The 26,548-nt window shown below is 47.7% G+C and overlaps 1 protein-coding gene across 2 annotated transcripts in view; it reads left to right on the forward strand.

Annotated features, from left to right (window-relative positions):
* Positions 1-24,766, forward strand: part of PTPRM (protein tyrosine phosphatase receptor type M) — a 761,903-nt gene extending 737,137 nt beyond the window's left edge. For both annotated transcript variants that reach the window (XM_061169712.1, XM_061169711.1), the window contains 5 exons: positions 724-855; positions 4,603-4,728; positions 8,870-9,033; positions 15,486-15,621; positions 24,028-24,766. In XM_061169712.1, coding sequence (XP_061025695.1) covers positions 724-855; positions 4,603-4,728; positions 8,870-9,033; positions 15,486-15,621; positions 24,028-24,081 — 612 coding nt within the window. In that variant the 3' untranslated portion in view covers positions 24,082-24,766. The remainder of the gene's footprint in view (positions 1-723; positions 856-4,602; positions 4,729-8,869; positions 9,034-15,485; positions 15,622-24,027) is intronic.
* The last annotated feature ends 1,782 nt before the right edge of the window (positions 24,767-26,548 follow it).

Raw genomic sequence — 26,548 nt, forward strand, 5'->3', positions numbered from 1 at the left:
ACAGCTATTAAGTCACGAAAGCAGCGAAGTGGGATAATACGGTTTGCAGCATTATTTCAGTTCCCATTCCTCCTCATTTGGGCGGTAATTAACATGGGGGAAAAATTGCCTGTCAGCACAGATAGTACACAACTCATTACTTCCTGTCAGTCTGTTTACTTCTAACTGAATGAACATTTGCTGTTCAATTGATGGGCAAAGTGAACGGGTATTTTCAGTGCTAATATGGAAATTTTAATTCTATTGGTGAGATATCAGTAAAAGCGTATTTAAACTTGTTTGAAGCTCTGCAGAGCTGTAAAAAGCATGTGTGTCCTTTGATGGCAGGAATAAGTAACACCATCACGCATTTAAACCACAAGCGAACAGATTTTAGGAAAAACAGAACTATTTTAATTATGCATATTTTAAAGTAAAGTTAAATTTTCTCCATTAAAATAATTATGTATAGGGCCAACATTGCCTTTCTACCAGAAATACCAAAAAAATTATGAAATACTTATTAAGTTTTCTTAGTGTCAAAGTGAGATTATTTTATCATTATTATTCTGCAGATGAGTCTGTATTTGGTCTGTTTTGGCATTGACAATGGTGATAGAATTCAACAGTTGTTAAATACATTCAGTGTTTTATGTCACAAACTCCCATGTGTACAAAATAACTTAGCTTCCTCCTGTTACATTTTCCTGGGTATATTTGGATCTTTCTTGTTTGTGTTTGCAGAGCTATAAACAGCCCTCGGCTTTTATAGTCACCCAGCATCCTTTGCCAAACACAGTGAAAGACTTCTGGAGGCTGGTCCTGGATTATCACTGCACGTCTGTAGTTATGTTGAATGATGTGGATCCGGCCCAGGTGAGACTCGAGAATTATGGCCGTCAGGGCCCGTGCCCGGGGTCAAATCTGTGTTTGCTTTGTTTGCACATGGAGAAGTTCAGTCCCCCGGTGGCAGGTCACAAACGCCAGGCAAGGACGGAGAACCAGAGATGCTAAAAACCCGTGTTAAAAACCAGACGGGATTAGGGGTGGGCGCAGAAAATAGTCTGAAACCAAAAGAGATGGTGGGAGTGACAGGGCGAGACAGGGTCAGAAACTGGGCTGTTACCGAGGGATAGAAATAGTGACCACATGGGCTCCCGTGGTGGCGTGGTGGTTAAGAATCCGCCTGCCAATGCAGGGGACATGGGTTCGAGCCCTGGTCTGGGGAGATCCCACATGCCGCGGAGCAGCTAAGCCCGTGCGCCACAACTACTGAGCCTGCACTCTAGAGCCCACGAGCCACAACTACTGAGCCCACGTGCCTAGAGCCCGTGCTCCGCAGCAAGAGAAGCCACCGCAATGAGAAGCCCGTGCACAGCAACGAAAAGTAGCCCCCGCTCACTGCAACTAGAGAAAGCCTGCGCGCAGCAACGAAGACCCAACGCAGCCAAAAATAAATAAATAAAATAAATTAATTTTTTGTAAAAAAGGAAAAGAAATAGTAACCAGAGGGGAATACAAGGTAACGGGCAGAGTCAGAGCTGAACCGGAGCCTGAAGGTCGCAGAGCAAACAAACCAGGACTGTGAAGAAAAGCCATCAGCCTCTGACACAGTCCCAGATCCCATCTGGGAGCATCTGTGCACCTCCTGGCACGGCCCACTTGGAGCCCTCAGGTGGCAGTCGTCATGGAGGGGGTGGCAGTGCAGGCCAACAAGCCATTCTAAGGGACAGCAATTACTTTGTCAACTCTTTGGTAAAGATATTAAAAAGAAATGAAACTGGGACTTGAAGATAAGAAAAACTCAGAATGATCAATGGGGCTTTTTCATAGCTCTTCTTCTTAAACATAAAAAGGCAGAGAACTGGGTGGTGGTGACTCAGAGCTAGTAATGGAGCGAGAAGCATTTTTTTAAGGGACTTGTCAGGACAGCGTGAGCACAGGGGCCCTGGGAGCTGGATGTATTGCCTTAGGGCCTGGCTATTCCAATCGAGGGCTGACCTGCTGTGACGGAGGCCCTTGTTAAGTAGTTTGAACTTGGCGTGTTGTAAGAATAAACTTGCTCTGGAACTGAATTAATTTTCTATCTCATAGAAACAAATCCTTAAAAAAAAAAAAGTCTGAAGTATTGCAGCATCCAAACTGGACGAGATTTTTCCTTCCTAAAATCCATTTGATTGTCATCAATCTGCCATAAATCCCATGGACCTTCACTTCAATTCTGTAGTGTTTTTAATGATATTTGAGGCACTACATTATCTTGTTATGGCTCTAGCCTGAAGACTAGTTAATGAAATAATAATGATAGTCCTGTCCTCATCTAGTCCTTTTTACTTAAGAACCTTAAATATTTTGGGAGTCTTCCCCAGTGATTCTTCTCCGAAGGATAGATGGTAACCACTGATAAAGACAAGCAGACACCACAGCTGGGGGGACTTCAAAGACACAACTGGAAATAGGACCAAGGATCCTGATTTTCTAACTCACAATGCCATGGGTTAAACTTCACTCATTCAAGAGTCCTTAGTCATAGACAGAGAATAAGCGACGGTTCCCTCTTCAGAATCGTTGTTTTTCCCCTAATGTGGATCCTGAAATGTAGTGATACACTGTTTTTTTATTATTGGTGAACCAGACATCAGTGATTTTCACGTGTTCTTTTTGAACGACAGCGTTTGAATTCTAAAGCTGCATTCTAACCCCAAATAGTCTGGACTCAACACCCGGCGGGAGAGACAGAGAAGCCCCAGTTCCATTCGGCAGATAGAGCCAGTGTTGAGAGTCAGAGAAAAGTTGCTCCTGGGATTCAGCCTTTTAGAGAACACTAAACGGAGCATTTGAACCGAAAGTCTTTGCAGTTGCACAAGAATAGCCCTCAACTACTTTAAGTATTTATAGGTCCGGTTCATGGACATGTTATGCACTATTTAAGCCATTTTCCACACGGTTTCCTTGGGCAGAATGCAGAATGCCGTGTGCCAGGAGCCAAGCACCAGCCCGGGCCGTTCCTGTTTCTCGTGTAAGTGACAAGCTTTAGATCAGGGCCTGAACTGAGAGAGCGAACAGAGAGCAAAGCTGGCTCAGTCAGGAGAAAATGGGCAGGACGGTTCAAATGTGCGTGTTTGAGCTTTTATGACCAGCTCAGCTTCCCATCATACACCTGTTAATTTTAATAGTGGGTACCCTCGGGTATCAAAAAGAAGATAAAACTTCAGCAGGCTGTCTTTTGACAAGGCAGTTTTATAACGTCACCAGGAAGCACTGGTGAAGAAGGAAAAATTTCGTGGAAGCATTATTTTTAAATAACAAATGTAATTTCTAAAATACTATAGACTTAGCTAATGTAAAAAGGACACTTAGTTACCCTATTTTCATTCTTGATCATGAAATCCAAACCTTTAACTTCTGTAACAGAAGGAGGGAGATGGCTCCGGTTGACCCACTGAAAACTGTCTTCCAATCTTGTATATAAATCAACTGTTGTAACTTTTGATGATGAGATTTCAGATCCTTTGGAAAATAAAAGTCATCAGTAAGAGGAATTTGAAGCAGTAGGTTCTCCCTTCGTGGTACATCATTCTGCTTAAAATGAGATGTTCTTCATCTGCTCTTGGCCCAAAAAGAAACAGATTGTAAAATAATAAAGTAGTTCCCTCTTGCCCCTCCCCCCAGCCATTTGTCCCTCAGGTAAATCAGAAAGAAAAAAGTTAAATGCTGTGCTCCCAAAACATCACTGCATACCAAATGCCCAAAGAAGTTTCATTTCAGACTTTAAATGCCTTAATTAAGGTCTTCAGGCTTTCGAAAAGGATTGGGAGAACAGATCAGGGGGGGTTTCTCACCTATCTCCAAGTTCAATGTTTCTGTGGGGCAGCAGTAAATGAAAGCCCCTCTCTCATCAGCCACCCTGCCCAGCACCCCGCCCTCCACCCTCATGTCACGTGCATCACATTCTTGCAAAAGTCCTAGTTTCCCAGTATCACCAATACCTGGAGTTTGAGACTCTAGGAAATTGTGTCTTTAATTAAAGCCACCTCCGGGTGAAAACAGCAGAGCAGTTACTCTTATTACACCAGGTTTCTTAGATGTGAGCTGGGAGGGTTTGGACCAGAGCATGAAAATGCAACCCAACACTGTTATCAGTATCTTGTCACAAAACAGCCCTATTCTTAAAAGTGATTACAAACTGCAAGACAAGCCCAGACGGGAAGATGGAGATTTGGGCGTTAACAGGTATGTCTTCATCTCAAGTGTCTTAGGTCTTATAGTGGCAGCTCGTGGCATCTCCCCAGGGCCTGAGAAGAGTTCCTTTCAGCAGCGAAAGGGATCTTACAGCATGTGTTCAATAGCACCCACATGACCTCCTTGGGAAGCAGAATTCCACGTGGCTTAAAGATGCTTTCGGATGAAATGGAGAAAAAAGTACTAGACGGACAGGTAGATTTAAGGGCTCAGTCAACAAGAAAGTCCTCAAGTCGACTTGCTGGAAGGAAAAGAGAGAAAAGGAAGGAAATGAAGTGAATCAAGGGCGTTTGGTCCTGATGCCGGTAGTGACCGTATCCAAACTGTGAGCAGTAAATGTATTTTTATCAATAACTTCGCGTCTCTGTGTTCTGAACTCAGTTGTGTCCGCAGTACTGGCCAGAGAATGGAGTCCACAGACACGGCCCCATCCAGGTGGAATTTGTTTCTGCTGACCTGGAAGAAGACATCATCAGCAGGATATTCCGAATTTACAACGCAGCCCGAGTAAGATCCACGGCCACCACGGCTGGTGTTGTGGTTTCATGATTTTCTCATTCATTGAATAGGTAGAGTGTCTGTGTCAGTCACTGTTCTGGGAGCTTGGAGTCCCTTCAAGGAGTTTGTGAACTCACTGACCTTATGGAGCTTATGTTCTAAAGGGAGAAGACAGACAGGAGAGGATGGAGACAACACCTATCCTACTAGATTTGTTAGCAAGTGGTGGGTGCTGTAGGAAAAAAAAGTGGGGAGGCAGAAAGTGCCGGGGCCTGGACCAGAGGGAGAGCAGATGTGCCATGTGAGCAAAGGCCCGACTGGAGTGAAGGGGCAGCCACGTGCTCTCGTGCAGGCAGCTTTGCAGGCGGAAGTGACAGTCAGTGCAAAGGCCCTGAGGTGGGGCCTTGTCTGGTGAGTTCCCGGAACAGTAAGGAGGCTGATGTGGCTGCAGCCCAGGAAGCGGGGGTGGGAGTAGCTGCTGGGGCCGAGGTCTGAGGGGTCGAGGGGACAGAGATCACGTAGGACCTTGCACGCTGCTGCCAGGACTGGCCTTTTGCTGTGAAGGAAAGAAGGAGCCGTTGCAGGGTTTTGAGTAGAAGAGTCATGAGCTATAACCTGCCATTTAAAAGGCGCACTCTGGCTTCTGTGTTGAGAACAGACAGTAAGAGAGACGCATCAGGAGGCTGTTATAATAATCTGGGCGAGACGGGACAAAGCAGGACGGAGTGGCAGCAGGGGGAGGGGTGGGAGGTGCAGACACTGATGTATTTTGACGGCAGAGCTGATCGGATTGGCCGATAGTTTGGATCCCAGGGAGTTGAGATGGCTCTCAGGATTTGGGTCCTGAGAACTAGAGGGAACAGACATTAGCCAGGTTAGGAGAGGCTGTGCGGGTTACAGGGTTGTTAGGGGTGGGGGAACGCATGGACAGAGGGTCCGTTCAGGGGGGATCATTCAGGAGAGAGGTCTGAACTGGAGACACAAATTGAGGACTTATTGGAAAACTTAAAGCCATGAGACTGAATGAAACCACCGAGAGAGGGAAGAGAAAGGGACCCGAGAACTAAGCATGGGGCCTCCATCAGCAAGAGGTCTGGGAGGAAGCGGGGGCCAGGGCGGAGAGGAGAGAGCAGTGAAGGGGGAAGAACAGCCAGGAGGGGAAGGGGGAGAGTGAGATCCCCTGTGTCGGGTGCTGCCGACAGCCACAGAGGATTTAGCCCAAGAGGTTTAGCCATGGCCAGGTTACTTCCTGAATCCTGCAATTCCATTTAATTATGATGAAAGATTAATTAACTATTGATATCTTAGCAAGAGTCACACCAAGAAGCAGAACCATATTCTACTCCCAGGAAACAGGGTGTAATCTGTGTCTCCCTGAGCTCACAAACATCGCCAGGTCATAATTTATCCTTTACCTTTAATTTACCTGTAATTAAAGTCAAGCCTTTTTACCACTTGCTGCCCACTGTGGTCAGTGCTCAGGTTTGCGCTATTTTTCACAAAACTGTGAGCAAAGGCCCAACCGGAGTGAGGGGGCCCTTTTACAAAACAATAGCATTCTGCTTGCTTTTATTTGTCTGGCCTGTCATTGGAAACACATGGGGTTTTTTTTAACATCTTTATTGGAGTATAATTGCTTTTCAGCGTTTTGTTAGTTTCTGCTGTATAACAAAGTGAATCAGCTATATGCATACGTATATCCCCATATCCCCTCCCTCTTGTGTCTCCCTCCCACCCTCCCTATCCCACCCCTCTAGGTGGTCACAAAGCACCGAGCTGACCTCCCTGTGCTATGCAGCAGCTTCCCACTAGCTATCTATTTTACATTTGGTAGTGTATATATGTCAATGCTACTCTCTCATTTCGTCCCAGCTTACCCTTCCCCCTCCCCGTGTCCTCAAGTCCATTCTCTACGTCTGCGTCTTTATTCCTGTCCTGCCCTTAGGTTCATGAGAACCTTTTTTTTTTTAGATTCCATATATATGTGTTAGCATACGGTATTTGTTTTTCTCTTTCTAACTTACTTCACTCTGTATGACAGACTCTAGGTCCATCCATCTCACTACAAATAACTCAATTTCGTTTCTTTCTATGGCTGAGTAATATTCCATTGTGTATATGTGCCACATCTTCTTTATCCATTCATCTGTCAATGGACACTTAGGTTGCTTCCATGTCCTGCCTGTTGTAAATAGTGCTGCAATGAACATTGTGGTACATGACTCTTTTTGAATTATGGTTTTCTCAGGGTATATGCCCAGTAGTGGGATTGCTAGGTCATATGGTAGTCCTATTTTTAGTTTTTTAAGGAACCTCCATACTGTTCTCCATAGTGACTCCATCAATTTACATTCCCACCAACAGTGCAAGAGGATTCCCTTTTTTCCACACCCTCTCCAGCATTTATTGTTTGTAGATTTTTTGATGATGGCCATTCTGACTGGTGTGAGGTGATACCTCACTGTGGTTTCGATTTGCATTTCTCTAATGATTAGTGATACTGAGCATCTTTTCATGTGTTTGTTGCCAATCTGTATATCTTCCTTGGAGAAATGTCTGTTTAGGTCTTCTGCCCATTTTTGGATTGGGTTGTTTGTTTTTTGATATTGAGCTGCATGAGCTGCTTGTAAATTTTGGAGATTAACCCTTTGTCAGTTGCTTCATTTGCAAATATTTTCTCCCATTCTGAGGGTTGTCTTTTTGTCTTGTTTATGGTTTCCTTTGCTGTGCAAAAGCTTTTAAGTTTCATTAGGTCCCATTTGTTTATTTTTGTTTTTCTTTCCATTTCTCTAGGAGGTGGGTCAAAAAGGATCTTGCTGTGATTTATGTCATAGAGTGTTCTGCCTATGTTTTCCTCTAAGAGTTTTATAGTGTCTGGCCTTACATTTAGGTCTTTAATCCATTTTTAGTTTATTTTTGTGTATGGTGTTAGGAAGTGTTCTAATTTCATTCTTTTACATGTATCTGTCCAGTTTTCCCAGCACCACTTATTGAAGAGGCTGTCTTTTCTCCATTGTATACTCTTGCTTCCTTTATCAAAGATAAGGTGACCATATGTGCATGGGTTTATCTCTTGGCTTTCTATCCTGTTCCATTGATCTATATTTCTGTTTTTGTGCCAGTACCATACTGTCTAGATTACTGTAGCTTTGTAGTATAGTCTGAAGTCTGGGAGCCTGATTCCTCCAGCTCCGTTTTTCTTCCTCAAGATTGCTTTGGCTATTTGAGGTCTTTTGTGTTTCCATACAAATTGTGAAATTTTATGTTCTAGTTCTGTGGAAAATGCCATTGGTAGTTTGATAGGGATCGCGTTGAATCTGTAGATTGCTTTGGGTAGTAGAGTCATTTTCACAATGTTGATTCTTCCAATCCAAGAACATGGTATATCTCTCCATCTATTTGTATCATCTTTAATTTCTTTCATCAGTGTCTTATAGTTTTCTGCATACAGGTCTTTTGTCTCCTTAGGTAGGTTTATTCCTAGGTATTTTATTCTTTTTGTTGCAATGGTAAATGGGAGTGTTTCCTTAATTTCTCTTTCAGATTTTTTGTTGTTAGTGTATAGGAATGCAAGAGATTTCTGTGCATTAAATTTGTATCCTGCTACTCTGCCAAATTCATTGATTAGCTCTAATAGTTTTCTGGTAGCATCTTTAGGATTCTGTATGTATAGTATCATGTCATCTGCAAACAGTGACAGCTTTACTTCTTTTCCGATTTGGATTCTTTTTATTGCTTTTTTCTTCTCTGATTGCTGTGGCTAAAACTTCCAAAACTATGTTGAATAATAGCGGTGAGAGTGAGCAACCTTGTTTTGTTCCTGGTCTTAGAGGAAATGGTTTCAGTTTTTCACCATTGAGAACGATGTTGGCTGTGGGTTTGTCATATATGGCCTTTATTATGTTGAGGTAGGTTCCCTGTATGCCTACTGTCTGGAGAGTTTTTAACATCCCATGGTTTTTTATAATGGCTCCAGATTCAAACTCGTAACTCTTTGGGCCGGTAGACGGTTCCTTCGTTATTTACAGGCAGGCCCCTCCTTCCCTCGTGCCCACTGGGATGAGTAGGTGGGATCAGCCCGCTGGAGTTCAGCCCCGGGAATAATGCCTGCTTTCTCTCCACTCCCCGCTTGTTGCCTGACTCTCTGCAGCCCCAGGACGGGTACCGGATGGTGCAGCAGTTCCAGTTCCTGGGCTGGCCCATGTACAGGGACACGCCCGTGTCCAAGCGCTCCTTCCTGAAGCTCATCCGCCAAGTGGACAAGTGGCAGGAGGAGTACAACGGTGGGGAAGGCCGCACGGTTGTGCACTGCCTGTAAGTGCTCAGATCCACGGGGCTGACGCCCTGCTTCACTGCCTCTCATGTCACTATAAATGGAGAAGAAATAAGCAGGGCTGAGTGGAAGCTCATCAGTCTGCTCATTAAGTGTTTGGTTTGCTTTGCAGAAAACAAGATCATGCACGTTTTACATTTGGATGGGGTGTCACTGCTATAATATGAGCCCTGACCTTGTGGTTGGGAGCCAAACCCCCCCCCCAAAAAAAAACAATACCTGGGTGGGTTCAGTGAGCTCCTACCAGCTCTTGAGAGCCCATTGTTAAGCTTTGGGGAATTTTCTGAGCTGGTTGTTAAACTGTTGGTAACTTGAAATCATCGGTGGTGGAGGTATTTACATAAAGGACATCAGCAAAGGCCACAATCAGGGCACCCTCCCTGATATGGCAAAGCTGGTTTACCAGCTCACTAGTTGGTAATTCTATTGGATTTCATGTCAGAGGTTTCAAAGGAACTGTCTCCTTCTTCTTTGTGGTTTTTAAGAGAGTTTTGTTTTGTCTCGTTTTGTTTGCCTGGGGATATATATATATTGGGAAGATTTGGTTACAGCCACTGTCTCCAAACTGTTCTCCCGGCTGGCAGTTTTAGCAGGTGCTAAAACGGGAGAACTTGGCTACAGAATAATGGTTCCCGACCTCGGCTGCACATTTGGGGAGCTTTAAAAAAAAAAAAAAAAAAAACTATGCCCAGGCCACAGCAAAACCAACTAAATCAAAATCTCTGGGGGTGCGAGGACCTGGATTGTTTCAGAGTGCCCCCAAGGTTGAGAGGCACTGGCTCGAGTCTCCGTGCTTTTCAAAGCACTTTCACCTGCATTTTCTCGTAGGTGATGGTAGCAGCTAATCAGCCAGCTGGAGCTGGCTTAATGGAGCCGGCGATTAGAAAGCCCTGCAGTCAGGGGAGATGGGTAGAGAATTTGTGGAAACTGAAAGTATAAGCTGACGTCTCTTTTCGGTGGAGTGTCATTAGAAGCGCACAGGGAGATCTCTCCCAAACTGAAAGGAAGATAAAGCTCTACTCCGGGCAGACCGACCCTTGTGAAATCGACAGGCGAGGCTAAGGGCTGGGTTACCGTCCACTCGGTGCTGTATCTCCCGCAATGCAGCCCCCGTACCCCAAACCCCACCCCCACCCCGGGGTCTGGGAGCCTCCCTGGGAGCCCAGAATCTGCCTGCCTTCCGGCACCAAACGTGGCAGTGTCTCCTCCTGCAGGAAACTGCTGTGCCCTCAGAAAGAATCGTATGAACCGACTCACACCTGCCCTCCGTCAGAGGCCCCACCCCCAAAACCTTGCCTTCCTTCTCAGGGACCCAGTTCATTAAAAACATCTCCACCGAGAAAATGTCCAAAGGATCGATTAACAGCTCACATCCCTGTTTTTATTTCTCTACGCCCAGATATAACTTCTGGTCAGAATACAATCAGAGGGTCACCTGTGTGAGTTCATACAAGCCCAGCAAGGAAAACTGACATTTTGGTTAGAGTTTGTATTCGATCTGTTAGGTTTTTTGGAGATACTAAAAATAGTTTGCAGTTACCGATTTCTGCGTCTGGACTCCACCAGCGTCTGGACTAGGAATGCCACGCTTCCTAGTAGCTTCCTAACAAGGGCCAGTGCTGTAACCCAAAGGGCTACGTCCCAAGAGGGGAGCTGAGGCACAGGACAGGCTTGAGGGGAAGACACAAAGAACCCTTGAATCACTGCACTTCATAGCCACACTCTCCCAAGGCACAGCTGCGACCCCGGAGCTAAACCATTCCATCACCACCCCACGTGGTGGCTGAGACAGCGGGCGGTTCTTTAACTCCAGTGGACGTGGTGGGCACCTGCTGCTTCTGCCCTCCGACCGGCCCAGCCCCCATCCCCCTGGACTTTTCTTTGGAACCACCGTCCCCACCAAAAGTCCCTGCTGTTCCTGTGGGGCTGCCTCGTCCTCTCTCGGCACCACGGTGGACATGAGACCCAGGCCTGCTGAGGATGCTGATCGTTGTTGAGATTTAAAAATCTTAATCTAAGGTTTTTTAGTTCTGGGAACAAAGTTTGGTTCAATTAGTATTCTCCAGTTCATGCCAGGAAAGGATGCTTTGACCCCCAAAGGCAACCTGCTTTCCATCTCTAAGGAGAGATCTTCGTATTTAGCAAAGCGCAGCGCCACCTACTGGCATTGGGCCAAGCGTCCCTGCCCGAGACGCCCTCCAGGGCTGTGAATTAGATGGTTCCTTGAGCCGCATTATGGCTCGCACTAAGCAAACGGGATTCTTTTTCTTTACACATGTCTTCCAGCTAGTAAATCCAGACAGAATGGAGAGAATTAAGATATCACCATCTTTCAACCCTTGATGAAAGTAATGGAAGTAGCCAGTGGTCGTTGACAGCTGCTGAAAGCGTTAGGTGAAAAGCCGATGGGGGAAAAGCAGTGAGGTGTCAGTGCAAAGAGAGAACACAAACTAAGGGAGCAGAAGAGAAAGTCCAGGGACGGAGCCACACCTCGGGGTCTCCTGATTCACAACAAGGTCCCACAGCACACACCTACTGCAGGGCAGTGGTGTCCCTTCTCATTGCTACACACACAAAGCATCTCCAGGTGGATTGTAGACCAACACGTGAAAAGGAAAACAATGAAGCTTCTAGAGAAAATCTTCAAGACCATGGGGTAACCAGAGATGTGTTACACAGGACAGTATCCATAAAGGAAAACATTGGTAAACTGGATTTCATTAAAGCTAAGCACTCTTGTCCATCCAAAGACCCCAGTGAGAGTGAAAACACAAGACAGGACAAAGAGTTCTGCGCTACATACATCTGACAAAGGAGCCATAGCCAGAATGCCTAAGAACTACTGCAAGTCAATAGGAAAAGGATAGACACTCCAATTGTTTGGGCAGAACACTTGATAAGAACTTCATTTTTTAAAAAAGAATATCCAAATAGCCAATAAGCATAGAAAACGCATCATTAGTTTTCAGGAAAATACACATTAAAATACATTAAAATCGGATGTCCCTGCATGCTCACCAGAATGGCTAAAATTTAAACGTTAAGCGAATAAATGATTCTAAGTGTTGGGAAGCTGTGGAGCAATTGGACTCCCAAACACTGCTGGTAGGAAGTAAATATGTACAACCATTTTGGAGCTGGTTAACAGCATCTACTAAAGCTCAATATAAATGTATCCTCTGAGCTCTTCTCCTCTGAGGTCTGTGACTACAGAAATGAGTCATATATGCAATAGGAAACATGCTTATAGCAGGTATACTTATAATATGGAAAACTGCAAACATCCCAAACATTTGTCAGCTCCTAGATAAAGAAATTATACAGTAGTATAATTATACAGTAGTATATCCATTCAGTGGAATTGTTCTCAGCAATGTAAGAGAACAAACCACTGATACAATATGGGTGATTCTCACACAGATAATATTAAGTGAAATAAGCCAGACTCAGAAGAGTATATACTGTATGATTCCATGTATTCAAAATTCAAAAACAGACAAAAGAAACTTATGATGCTAGATGTGAGAACAAAGATTATCTTGGAGTATTGATGGTGTTGATGAGGAAAGAATATTGGGAGGAGGGGGGTGCAGGGGGCTGATCGCAGTCTGTACCTTGACCTGAATGGTGGTTACATGGCATATGCATTTGTAAAAGTTAACAGATCTATATTTACCATTTGTGGACTTAGTTATAGGTATGTTATACTTTATCTAAAAAATTGATTAGGAACTTAATCATGGAATGATCAAGCTGGCATTGGAACACAGAGATCAATCTTAAAATCACGGAACAGGTTGATATCTTGTGCCTGCTTCCCAATGAAAGTTCATTTATAAAGTATCCTTGTCCAAAAAAAAAAAATCCTGAATTCTTATGACGCTCTGGAGCTAACTCCCAGTTAACAGGAAGCATAGGATTAGAAATTGGTGTGTTAAGTGCTTCTCAGAGATGCAGTGAATGAGAACAACCCAGAATGTGGGTTGTCATTTTCCCTGCAGGGGAAAATGACCCCATTTCCTCAACAAATAAATTACCAAGAGAAAAAAAGAAGAGAGCAAAGAGGAACCGATAGATTAAAATAAACTTGCAAGACATGTCAACCAAATGCAATGTGAGGACTTTGCTTGGATGAGGATTTGAAAAAGTTAACTGTAAGAAAATGTCTGAAACAATCTTGGAAATTTGGACAGTGTCTAGAAATTTGATTCTATTAAACTGTAGTGTTTATTTTAGGTGTAATAATAATGGTATTGTGTTTATTAAAAAAAGGATCCTTTACCTACTTGGAAAAGGGGTTGATTCCAGAGCTGGTGCAGGGAAGAAGATACAGGATGAGCTTAGAACATCTTGTGGTTCTAGAAAGTAAGGAAGTGCTTGAAAAGACATGGAGGAACCAGCCTGATGGAGCTCCTAATGGCCAAAACCAGAACAATTTCAGCAACAAAATAAATATGGATACTCTTTTAGCTCATAGAAGTGAAATTAATATGTATAAGTCTAAAGTGACTTAAATAAATAATAAAATAGAAATAAATAAGCAAATAAATTTTCAAATGGTGGCTGAGAGACAGCTCTGTCTTTAGAGTAGAATGTAGAAGGAGAGAGGGAAGTGAAAACCAGTCAGGCAGATATCACTGTGACTTGTTGCAGACAGGATCTACCAATGGACACTAAAATCAGCAGGTGAAACTTTGAGGAGAAACAAGATATTTGCATAATCCCAAAGTATCTTTCCTAAGATACTTACTAACTACAAAGAGAAGTTATGAGAAGTTATGATGGTAATTATACATAACTACACAGTGAAAAAATCTGCCAGACACCCACCGTCTTAATAAGCGACCAGGGGTGGGATAGGTAGGGTGGGAGGGAGGCTCAAGAGGAAGGGGACATGGGGATGTATGTATATTTATAGCTGATTCACTTTGTTATACAGCAGAAACTAACACACCATTGTAAAGCAATTTTACTCCAATAAAGATATTTTTAAAAGAATATAGTAGAATACAACATTGTAAATCAACTATACTTCAATAAAATAAATTTTTAAAAAAAGAATATAGTAGAAAAGGCAAAAAAAAAAAGTGACCAAGGTCGACATCATGAGCAATAAGACAGTTCAACACCATGAACCTTCAAAGGAGGTAACAGCCCTTCTGTGGCTTTCTTGCCAAAGTGCATAACCTCATTTCCAGTGATGAGAAGGCATCAGATGAACTCAAATGAAGGACTTTCTACCATTTGTATTTTGTGGTGACTTCTCAAATCGTGGAAGGGGACCATGGGTGTTTTCTACATCTCACTCCATGTTCCGTACTCTACAAAATAACTGACCAGTCCTCTTTGAAAGTGTCAAGGTCAAGAAAGACAAGGGAAGACGGAGGACTGATCACATGGAAGAGACTAAGGAGGTGTGATACTTAAATGCAAGGTGGGTCCTGGACTGGATCCTGGACCAGAAAAAGTGGTGACACTTGACTAAGGTCTGTAGTTTAGTTAATAGTGTTATACCAGCGTTAACTTCCTGGTTTTGACCATCTGCTATGGTTATGTGACATCTTCACATCAGGGGAAGGTGGGGAGGCAAGGAACTCTCTGTGCTATTTTTGCAGTGATTCTGTACATCTAAAATTAATCCAGAATTAAAAGTTTATTTAAAAAGAGCCCTGGGCTTCCCTGGTGGCGCAGTCGTTAAGAATCCACCTGCCAGTGCAGAGGACACGGGTTCGAGCTCTGGTCCGGGAAGATCCCACATGCCGCGGAGCAACTAGGCCCGTGCGCCACAACTACTGAGGCTGCACTCTAGAGCCCACGAGCCACACCTACTGAAGCCTGTGCAGCTGGAGCCCGTGCTCCGCAACAAGAGAAGCCACCGCAATGAGAAGCCCATGCACCACAACGACGAGTAGCCCCCGCTCACCACAACTAGAGGAAGCCTGTGCACAGCAACGAAGACCCAAAGCAGCCAAAAATAAAATTAAATAAATAAATTTATTTTAAAAAAATAAAAATAAATAAATAAAAAGAGCCCTTATGTTTTAGAGATAAATCATGACATGCTAATGGATTGTTTAGGGCCAAATCCATCTTTGAGCATAACCCACACCCATCACAGTTTTCCTGCACATGCTACACGAGTGGTTTGTTTATTGAAAAATTTCCTGGGTGGTGCCTTTCCATAAAAACTGATAAATTGCCATATCAGGTTACATCATCAGGGCAGAGACGAAGCTGGGAGAGCAGGATGTGCCAGTTTCCCATCACCTCCAGTCAGGTGATCCCTGGGCCCCATTTGCATCAGTAGAGGGATGGGCCCAGGTGGAGAGTCCCAGCCGGGAGGGCTTAGGCAGCAGGTGTACACAGGTGGTGGGAGCCGTGCGGTGCGAGAGCGACCCAGGCCCACCACCTGCCTCTGCTCCTCTTCCCACAGGAACGGGGGAGGCCGCAGCGGGACCTTCTGCGCCATCAGCATCGTCTGTGAGATGCTCCGGCACCAGAGGACGGTGGACGTCTTCCACGCCGTGAAGACGCTGAGGAACAACAAGCCCAACATGGTGGACCTGCTGGTAGGACCCCGTCCATACCGCTCGGGGGGCCCTTTCCCGGTTAGCGTGAGACACCCGGCCCCTCGCTCGGGCTGACCCCTGGGAGGGAGAGACTCGTGTTCACAGTGCAGTCGCCTCACTCGTGCGGGTTTTTCTCCCTCGTTCTCCCTTCCTCTGCCTTTTCGCAAGGAGACTCAGCTCAGCACATTTGACACATGGAAATAGTTGAAACTCACAAGCGAACATCCTGATTAATTGCCGTTCTTGGCAGCGCCTTCCACGTGGCTAAGCACTTCATCTTCACAGAGAAGAAATAATCATAGCACATGAAATGCCAGATTTTCAAATTACATATTTTATAAATAGCTTAATCACCTAATATTTATCAAAGCTGGGAATTGGAGTTTGACATCCAGACGATTGCATTTAATTACGGTGGCCATATCTGAGGAAAGGATGAAAGAGGTGGAGAAACAAAGGACGATGTGGAATTATTTTCTTAGAGTATTTCGTGAAATCTCTTTTTTGTGCGGAGCTGTTGAGATGCCAACCACTGAGACTCAAGAATAGGAGAAGAGCTTAAAGGAGGAAGCTTTTCAATGAGGTTTTTATACTTCTCTGTCAGTGGAGGAAGGATTGGAAGGAAACAGTAAGCCTGATCCCAAGGCAGGGAGAATGGGCGGGGGCGACGGGGTCACTGACGAGCTTGGAAAGCCTGCGTCCTGGGTGCGCAGCACTGCAGCAGGGGGTTAAAATTGTAAATGTAATAAAGGGACTAAAGAAGGAGTTGAGATTCAAGCTGAGGCTGAAGAGGCAGCCACGGCCCCTGCCTGTGATGGCCACATCCGAGCCCTGCTTGGCAAAAGCCACCCTCCAGGGCCGTCTGCTTCCGCCACTGACGTGCCTTGCGCCCAGCGAGCTGCTCCGGCTCCCAGGAGCACCGTGCTACCCAGGGAATGTGGTAAACGGGCACCTGTTTGGCCAGGTGCAGACTCTGAAACCATCAGCAATGACCATGTTGGTTTCTGTGAAAAAAGGATCTTGCCCCCCACATGGCAGCTCCCTTCCCTGCACTGCCCTGCCCTGCCCTGGGGATACCCCTGCAAACCCGCCCTCTAGTCTCAGCTCTGCTCATTGGAGTGAAGTGACCTCAGACAAAGTACCTTGGCTATTGAAGTCGCCTTGGGCACGTCGCTCCACTTCCCTGAGCCTGAGTCGTGTAAACTAGGGATAGTGTTGGTTTGTTGAGATCATCCCACGTGACCATATGTGTGAGAGTGTTTTGGAAGCTGCCCAGGCGAGAAAGACCTGGTCCCTGAGAGTGGAGGGGTCTACGGGGCACGGTGTGGCCTGGGCCCTGAAAACGAGTGCTGGGTGGGGGCGAGGGGGCCTCCGGGGCGCAGCATGTATACACAGGTGCTCGAAAGTGCCTTTCCCACGGCCCAGATGTCACGCGGATGGGCCGGGAGGCTGACCCTCACATTCCATGCCCGGACTTCACTAGTCAGAGAACTCTCTCACTCTCCGGGACGCCCCCCCCATCCTGAATTTTAAAGAGTTCCCCCACCATGGAATTCTCCATCTTCTGGACTTAGGGCAGCTGAGAAGAGGCCAGTCGGGCAGTTAGAGGTGGCCTGAGTTTAGAACAGGTAAGCAGATTGACAGAGGATGGAAACAAATGCATAATGAAAATATTCTGATTGTGATGTCATTCGGTATTTAACGCCCTGATTCAGGGACGGGTGTGTTGCTTCCAAACTTCAGTTGGTACTTGAAAAAAGCTGACCTTGATTTTTTTAAAAAATGTTAGTTCCCTCTCACTGCAGCCTGAACTAAGCAGATCATTAGAAACTGACCCTTCCAGGCCTTTCCCCCAGTGGCTCTGGCTACAGCTTCCATCACTCACCAATTTTTATGGGCAGGAACAACGTGGCTTTTCCCAAATCCGCGGTGCAGACTACAGGACAAGAGTGATTTTACATGAAGGAAGCTTCTGATCCCAGCCCACTTTCCTATAATAGCCAGGGCGTTTCCGTAGTTACGTGTGATTCTGATAGAGAAATAGGATCCTTGGATGCCCAAAACCCCGAGGGTCAGCACCAGTTTTAGGGTCAACTCAGTGGCTGAGAAATGTAGGAGAGTCCTACAATTTCCTGAGAAAAATGTCTGATAAACTTGTCACAGTGCCTGCTGGCGGGATAATGGATAATATCTGGTGACCAGAGAAAAAATGTCACGATGCTTTTCAGTGGGTTTGAAGCTTCTTGAGTTGAATCAGGGCTCTTATCCTTGGCTTGTTTGTTTTTGCCTGTAAGTACAATTTCTGTTTAGTTTGGTACTCGTACATGTGTGTGTTGGCTGAGAGAATTAATTAATTCAAGTCAAGGAGATAAAATTTGGTATAATTTTATTGGGCATAAAAGGCCATCCAAGACCTGCGTTTCTCCTAAGCACAAAATGTTGTACCAGCAGCTGCAAAGGTACCTCCTAGCTGCCTCTTTGCAGAATGAAGCGGGAGCCAGGATGCCCTGGAGCACACCCCAGGAGGTAGGCGGGTGGGCGTGGGGAGCCCCACCAGGTGCCCCTGGGTCTGCTCATTGGGGGCCCCTTCCATTCAGACACTAAACTTTGCTGCCACGCCCTCTCTGCCAGGGCCGGATGAATGTTCCAAGGCGGTCGGTGTGCCTGTCTTCGTCTCCCCTTGCAGCTCATTATTTTTCCAAGTTGCTTCTGAGTTAGAAACTTCCCTATGCGTTTTGAAGCATGGCACTCTCCAGGGAGAGCCAGAAGGCCCTATGGATTTATTTCTTCAAATGTTTAGGTGTGGAGGCTCCAGGGGAAAGCCAGTGGACTGCCAGGAAGCAAAATCATTTTAACCCAAGACTAGATGTTTTGATGCAGCAGGGGCCGCTGGATTTGTTTCCTGACCCCTCTTTCAGGCCAGCTTCTCAGTTATCCACCTCTTCAGCCAGGCTCCAGCCCCCATCAAAGGCCTGGGTTCCAGCGGGGTGGGGCAGGGGTATGGAGCAGGCCGCGACCGTACAGCCTGAGGTTGGCGCTATTGGCCTGGTCAGAGGCGGACGGGGTCGCCCACTCTGAGCCCCTTTGAATCTAGTACAGTTGCTGGAAAACCTGCTGCTTCAACTAACACTCCTCTCCCATCTTTGCTTCCACATTTGGCTTTTGAAGTTCCCAGGGCTCCTTTTTAACAGAGAAACAGCCTTTAGGGGACAGATCTTGCCTAGAGAAACATATTATCCCCTGGGAGGTGGCGGGAGCTTTGGCCAACGTGCTGATGTGACATACGTACGTGTTATAGAGTGGTTACCAAGATCACGATAATCAGCACATCTGTGGCCTCACAGAGTTAACACAGCTGACTGTGTGTGTGGTCAGAACCCTTACGATTGACGGTCAGCAACTTTCAAGGGTACAATTCCACATCATTAACTCTAGTCACCGTGCTGCACATTAGAGCCGCAGAACTTACTGCTCTTATAACTGAAGATCTGTTCCCTCACCAGCATCACCCCACTTGTCCCTCCCCCGGCAACCGCGATTCTAGTTTCTGTCTCTATGAAATTGACTTTTCTTTAATGGGAGCTTTAAAAAGTTCTGAGCCCTGGGCCCACCCCCAGAGACTCTGATCCAGTTGACGTGGGCCTGGCTTTTCAGCAGCAGTGGTACCAGCGCCCCAAGTGATCCTAATGTGCAGCCGAGGTTAAGGAACTTAGTAGCTAGTCTAGAAAGGCCCTTGGCCCGTCTGCATATGAGATCACCTGGGGCACTTCGCAAACACAGATGCCAGGCCGCGGCCCAGAAGATTAGGGCGGTCGGAGCCCGCGTGATGTGCTGCAGGGCAAGAAACACGGCTCAGGAGGATACAGAGGCCGTCCCTGTCCTGCCATGTGGGCTGCAGGGCGAGGTCGAGCAGCTTCCTCTCCATCCCTCCTGCTCCCACTCAGACCTCTGCCGGGATCTCCCATGACGGAGAGGTGACCACCCAGACCGGGCCCCCTTCCCTCTTCCCTGCACTGAAATAACGTGCTGGCCCGGCGCTCCTGCAGAGGGCCTTTCCCCCGCCCTGCAGCCTCCCCAGTGTGGACAGCACACTGACTCTCCCACTCACGTGTGTAAACTGCCCCCTAAGCCTCTGCCTGAGAGCTCACGGGAAACTGATGGGCTATGTGAAAGGCGGGGCATGTGGGCGTAGGTGTGGTGTATAGGTGTGTGTGGGTGTGTGCGTGTGTGGGTGGGTGTGCATGTGTCTGGCTGTGTGTAGGTGTGGCTGTGCGTGTAGGGGGGGTATGTGTGTGTAGGTGTGCATGTGTGGGTGTGTGTGCCTGTGTCTGGCTGTGTGTATGTGGGGCTGTGTGTATAGGTTTGTGTGTGTGTGTGTGTGTAGGTGTGCACGTGTGGACGGGTGTGCATGTGTCTGGCTGTGTGTAGGTGTGGGGGGGTGTGTCTGGCTGTGTGTAGGTGTGGCTGTGTATGTAGGTGTATGTGGGTGTGTGTGTGTAGGTGTGCATGTGTGGGCAGGTGTGCATGTGTGTGTAGGTGTGTGTGGGTGTGTGTGTTGCAGCAGAGGATGTAGGCCTTGGGGGGGCGTCAGAGAGGCTCACTCGCGTCCCTGAGCTGTGCGCCCACCGGCCATGTGGCCCGTCTCTGGGACACTGGTGGCATCCATGTCCCCTGGGGCCGGGCCCTGCCACTCATCCCCCCAGGCTCGCAGCCCTGAGCCCACTGACCTGCGGTCGCACTCCCTGCTCCTGAGGAGTCTGTGTGAATGCCCTGTGCCCCCGCCGCCCCCAGACTCTGATCCCCCGGAGGCGGAGCCCCCACCCCGCCCCCCAGCCCCAGCTGAGCTCCTGGCTCCAAGGAGGGCCCAGTAAACATTTGCTGGGCGAGCAGACTTTTCTTCTCTGTACCTGGACCCGCGTCACCCTGAGTTGCTCCCTGGGACCCAGAAGGCGGCGGCTACAGGTTGACGGGTCTGAATAGGGAACCAGCTGCACGGACTGTTCATGGACTTTGAGGGAGGAAGTGCTTCAGACTCTTTCAGAGCTATAACGAGGGTGATGACCCTCCCATCCATCGTCAGAGACGGGCAGCTGCCTCCCAGGGGTCTCCTGGGCACAATGGTTGGTCACCCAGTGTGACCCGCTGGGAACGTTGAACCAAACGGTCCCACCCAGGATTATTGGCACAAGAGGACCACTTCCCCTCCTGGCAGGCGCGTCAGTCAGAAGGATTTTTTTCCAGACTGAAGGATTTATCAGCAAGGATCCAGCCAAAACTGAAGCTGGTGCTAGTTTCAAAAAGCAGGTGCGCGCGGGAGGGAAGCTTTGCCCCAGGTGAGCCGTGCCGACTCTTCTCTTTGAATCTTCTTAGGCGACGTGGGGTGTTTGAAGTGACAGACTGACCGTAGGGCCCCATTCTGCAGACACAGGCTGCCGTGCTGACAAGGGTACCGTCCAGCCTTTCAGGGGAGCCCCCTGCAGCCGCCCACTGACACCGTGGCCTCGTGCCGCCCCCCCGAGAGCGGGGACCTTTAAAGCGTGACCTCACTTTGGATGCCCTTTCAAACTTCACTTTCTCCCCTTTTGTGGAAACAAGAGGTGGGTCTGGAGTGAAGGTGAGGTCAGGGGTCTTCGAGAGGAGTAGCTTGTTGCCCTGGTTACGGTCCGGCACAAAGATGTTCACGTCAGCACAAAGATGTCGGGTGACAGCTAATGTCACCCAGATCGGGAGATTCTGGGACCAAGGCATAAAAGTTCTTTCTTCCCTGAAGCACAGAGCTAGCTCGTGGGGCTTAATTATACTGTTCAAAAACAAGGACGCTGAGAGGGGAAACCGCCAAAGACGGGCCTATACCTGGTGATCAAGTGTAATCAGTTCGCAGTGTGGGAAGATTTCAGGCATTTCTCGAGGTGCTTGGGGGAGGAGACGCAGCAATTCATGGCCTTTCTGCTCGTTCCCCTTATTTTTCTGGTTCAGAAACCAGTCATCACAGAGTCTATGGGGGCTGGCAGCTTGCTTAGGAGGGCTAAGATGAGAGAAAGAATTCATTTTGAAAACCATAGTCATGGCTATGACCGGGCACTTTCAGTGACGCCCCTACCACAGCCATCCCTCAGGATGAACCCGAGGGATTCATCCCTGGTTTCCTGGTTTCCTCGCCTGCGTTGTGACCTGAGACCGGCAGCCACATGGCCCTCTAAGTGCATTTTTCTGTGTTAAGAGGATGGTTCATAGTCGGCGCTGAAACTAATTGCAAGAAGGGATTGATCGTGTTTCTGCAAGAAGGGATTGATCTCTTAGTTTTCCATGAAAAAAAAAATGAATTGTCTGTGTGATTCACAAAAACAGAGAAGTGATTGGAGCACTCCATAGCCAGCGTCAGCCCAGTGAGCTGACAGCATAAGAATTTTGAAATTCAAATGATCTCTTTTAGATATTCTGAAAATGAAAGTATCAAATCCTGAAATAATAAATCCTGGAATGTGAATCAGAAAGTTTTAGTGTCACATATTTTTAGTGCCCTTAGGTGTGCTCCTAGGAGTGGAATAGCTGGGTCGTAGGGTGACCCTTCGGAGGGACCACCAGATGGTCGTCCAATGAGGCTGCACCATGTTACAGTCCTACCAGCAGTGTAGGAGGGTTCCAGTTTCTCCACAACCTCACCAGCACTTGATTTTGTCTGTCTTTTGTATTTTAGGCTGGCAGGTGCTACTGCCATTGATGTTCAATCTCATGGCGCCTTCGGTGTATTGAATGATCTGTTTACTTTGTCTTCACCTCTAGATTGTAGGATCCTGAGGGCTGAGGCTCTATCTTGAATTCCCCAGTCTCTAGCCTTAAATGTTAAATGGGTTGAATCAAAAGCTGCTAAACCCATTTTTTTTTGTCACCATTTACATACACAACCAATGTTTGACCCCCAGCTGTGTGCCAGGCTCTTTGCTAAGGATGGTGTATTATCCATGGAGGGAGAGACCATGGCCCTTGTCTTCAAATAAATAGGTTGGTTTAGAGGGGCATTTAGAGAACAAAATGTAGGTGAAGAAAGAAAATTGCGATGACTAATTAGGCCCATATCAAAAAAAAAGGAAATTTCTTTTTTTAATTAATCTGGCAAACCCCAAAGTAAGAGATGCATTTTCTTGGTCGTGGCCATCCTACTGGATGTGAGACAGTGGTCCTGACCACACGGCTGGTGAAAGCCTCCCTCGGACTGAGGGGGAGCAGGGCCTGCCAGTTGCTGAGTGACTGGGCTGCTGCCAGGGGGCGGATGGAGGCGTCCTCAACCCCCGTGTCCCTCTGTTTGGTTCAGAGGCCACGCCCAGGTGAGCATCCGTCAGCTCACGGCACAAACCCAGATGCCGAAGGCCCTCCCCTCCCACCTGAAGCCCCACCTGGGCCAGGACCTCACACGGGACTTGCTCAGGCCGTGGTCCAGGATCTGAGAATTCTGTGCTCAAGAGAAATGAGCTCGCTGCCTGATTAAGAACTGGTGTGTGCCTCCCAGAGGGCATCAGACGTCCCCACTCTGTGCCTTTCCTTATCCTGTCGCCTCCACCTGGGATGCTTGCTAGGAGGACCACGTACTTTATCATTCAAACTGGGACACTTCTGAGAGTGAAAGGGCCTACAAGTAACGATGACGCCAGGACAACAGGCATCAATTGGGACTGTCCTGGGCAAACCAGGACACATAACCACCGCCCCCCCGCTCACGTGCTCATCCTCAGGCTCCCCTATTACCTGCCACCCCCTGCACATCTTCCTTAAGAAGCTCAGCTCCCTCCTCCACTGCACCCACGTTGGGGAGCATTCGTGGGCCCTGCTCAGCTCTGCCTCGTGAGTGCCATTGGGTCCCCGTCTCATCCTCCTCGTTGGACATGGACTTCTCAGAGTCAGGGACCAGGTCAAGGCACTTGGTACTTAAGAGGTGCTTAATAAACTCTCATAAAACGGAGGAAATCCTGCTGACTGACAGTCGGAGGTAAAGCTGGGCCAGGAGTGAAGCCGCGTTTATTTACTGAGCAAATCATGAAGGCATGTCCCCAGCCCTCATTATCTTTCTTTCCACCTCTTGGCTTTCCAATAATTTGTACTCAGGATGTTGATGTAACAGGTGAACACATACGTGTGGACAAACAGAGATATGTGTTGCAGTTGTCTAGAACTTTCCAGCAATTCTAATGAGCATAGATATCAAAATACCTCTTTCATCGGCCTTGTGGGAAACATCTACAAATGGCGAATAGGTGTGTGGTTCAGGACCATGACTTCCCAGTTCGTTTCTGATTCACATCCTTCTCAGTTTGATTGCTTCCAATTAAAACCCTAATCTGGCATCCTTGCTTTCAGAGAAACTGCATCCCGCTATGGCCACGCTGACGTTTTGTCCCTTCTGTGTTCCAGGATCAATACAAGTTCTGCTATGAGGTAGCCCTAGAATACTTGAATGCTGGCTGACGGCGTACACAGCCCTGCACACAAACCTTTCATCCTGCAAAGCCAGGACGTGCCATGGTGTTTGTGCCGATGAGATGAAGACTTCTCGATATGCTTATTTTGCTTTGCCTAATTGGCTCTTTTTAAGAGCCCAAGAAAGTGTTTATAAAACTGCTTGCCCTGCCCGATTCCCAGTAGTGCCGCTGCCTGACGGAAAACTACCCACAGCATCCAGTGGTCCAGCCCTGTCCTCCTAGGCACCAGCTCCGTAGAGCAGCGTGGACAGCTGGTAAATTGAAGAGCACAATTATATTCTTATGAAGGAATTTGTACCTTTGGGGTATTATTTTGTGGCCCGTGAACCTTTGTTATTGTTACAACTGAGTGTACATTTTTGTTCTGTGGAGAATGCTACCTGGCATTATGATAATATATTATTTTAGTTAAAATTTGTATTTTAACATGTCGCATAATATATGTAGCTTTCCAAGACTAACAGATAAACATATAACGAACAAAGAGATGTATGAGCTGTTGTTTCTATCAGATTTGTATTGTTTCCAAGGGAAAAGCTTGGGAGGCGTTCAGTTCAGAAAGGCGGAGATCGATGATCAGATTCACAGACCTGAAGCTTTTCCATGTGTTTATATTGTAAATATTTTTGATTTCATCAAATTATTTATTCATTAAAAGAAATTTTCGTGAAGCACGGTGAGTGACAATCATTTTTATCCAGCCCTGGAAATGACTTACTACTGTATGATGCTACCTTGTGTGAATTCTCAACTCAATAAATAAAGACCCGTGACCAGTGTGGTGTCTGCCTAGTGTCCTGGCACCCCGGCGGGGGCAGCTCCGGTCACTCTGGGCCTTTGGCAGAGAGATCGTGCCCGGGTTTGCTGGCCTGGAGCAGGTAGAGTTGGGACTCTGGAGAGAGAACTTTTGTCAGTGAGAAATCGAGGCCCATCCTGGGAGCCTCCCCTGGTGCACAAGCCCCAGAAGCCAGAGGCGGTGAACTCTGACCGGCGGGCAGGCCGTTACAGGGAGCTCTGGGCCAGACGCCAGTGGCCCGGGGGTCATGTCTGTCCTCTCCAAGCCGCATTCAAACCTGAAACTTGCTGAGAGAACGCTCTTCAGAGGGTCCCACGATCAGGGTGCATTGGAGCAGGACACCAAGCTGGACAAGACGTTTCCTGCAGGAGGGAAAGACCGCAGCCCGAGGGCTTTCCTGGCCTCTGAAGAAGGAGGAAGCCGGGCCGAGGACGAACACTGAGTTTAAACTGAGCACCAGGCTGTGTGAAGTGATGGCCAGTAGATGGTGGGGACGGACCTTTGGCGAACGCCCATTCTGTGCTGGAAACTGTGCAGACGCTTTCCCAAGTGGCAGCAGAGCCTCCTCCCCAGCCCAACAGTGTGATCGGGGACAGCATGGAGCCATCGAGCCATCGGACAGCTGGAGACAAAAGATTAAATAACTTGTCCAATGTCACCCAGGCTCGTCAGTGCCAGGGGCCTCCAGGGCCTCGGGGGAGGTAGAAGCAGTGGCCCCAGCACCGCATCCGTCATATGACACTCGGGCTAGGATGTGCCCCTCCTCCTGAGACAGGAGATGGCCCATCACCCGCTCTGGAAAATGGGGGGCTTCCTGCCCACTCTGGGGATCTCAGTGACTAAGAACGACAAGATCAAAGGTTGTCCATCAAGGGGACCGAGGCTGACCCTGCATCCAAGGCCTTCCCTGCCCTGCTGCACTCTGACCACACGATCCACGCGCTCAGGAAGAGCTGGCCGCAGCCCAGTGAGTCTAGACCGAGCCCCTCACTGCCCAGGTCGCCGTGGACAGTGGCCTCTCAGCATCCCCACCCCACTCTCTTGGACGAGCTCCTAAAAGATAAAAAAGTGCTTGCTGTCTACCTCTCCGGGGCACAGGAATGGGGACGGATGCCTGTGGCCGGCCGCACACTTTGTGTGCAGGCAGGGCCGTGATGGAAGTGGCACCCTCAGTCCTCTTGGACAAAGTCGTGGTGGTCTTCACTCCTTGGGTGAAGGGAAAAGCCCGTTCAGCAGGGCCTGAAGCCACCTGAGACTGAGTGTGCAGATGCAGCTCACATCCACCCCTACATGATCAAACCCCATCTCACGTGGCAGCAATGGTTTCCTCCAGACTTGTGAATCTCTAGGATTTTTACCTTTCTTTCCCTCGGTTTCAGCTCTTAGCAGAAATAGTGATAGGAGAGCAGGAACATCTGGTGGCTGTTTCTCACCTCCCATGAGGCCTTCCTGCAGGTCGGGATTCCCGTCACCTTCCAGACACAGCAAAGGTCTCTGCCCTTTGCAAACAAAAGAGGCCGACCTCTTGGCTATGTGTTCCTTCTCTGTCTTCTCTCGGTACCCAGGGTTCCCCTCACTGTTGTGTCCTATGATGGCTGTGAAAGCCAGATGTTCTGCCCCCTGACTTCCTGACACAGTCCTGCTCAAGGACAGCCTT

This window comes from Eubalaena glacialis, chromosome 15 (assembly GCF_028564815.1).
Source record: "Eubalaena glacialis isolate mEubGla1 chromosome 15, mEubGla1.1.hap2.+ XY, whole genome shotgun sequence".
Taxonomy (NCBI): Eukaryota; Metazoa; Chordata; class Mammalia; order Artiodactyla; family Balaenidae; genus Eubalaena; species Eubalaena glacialis.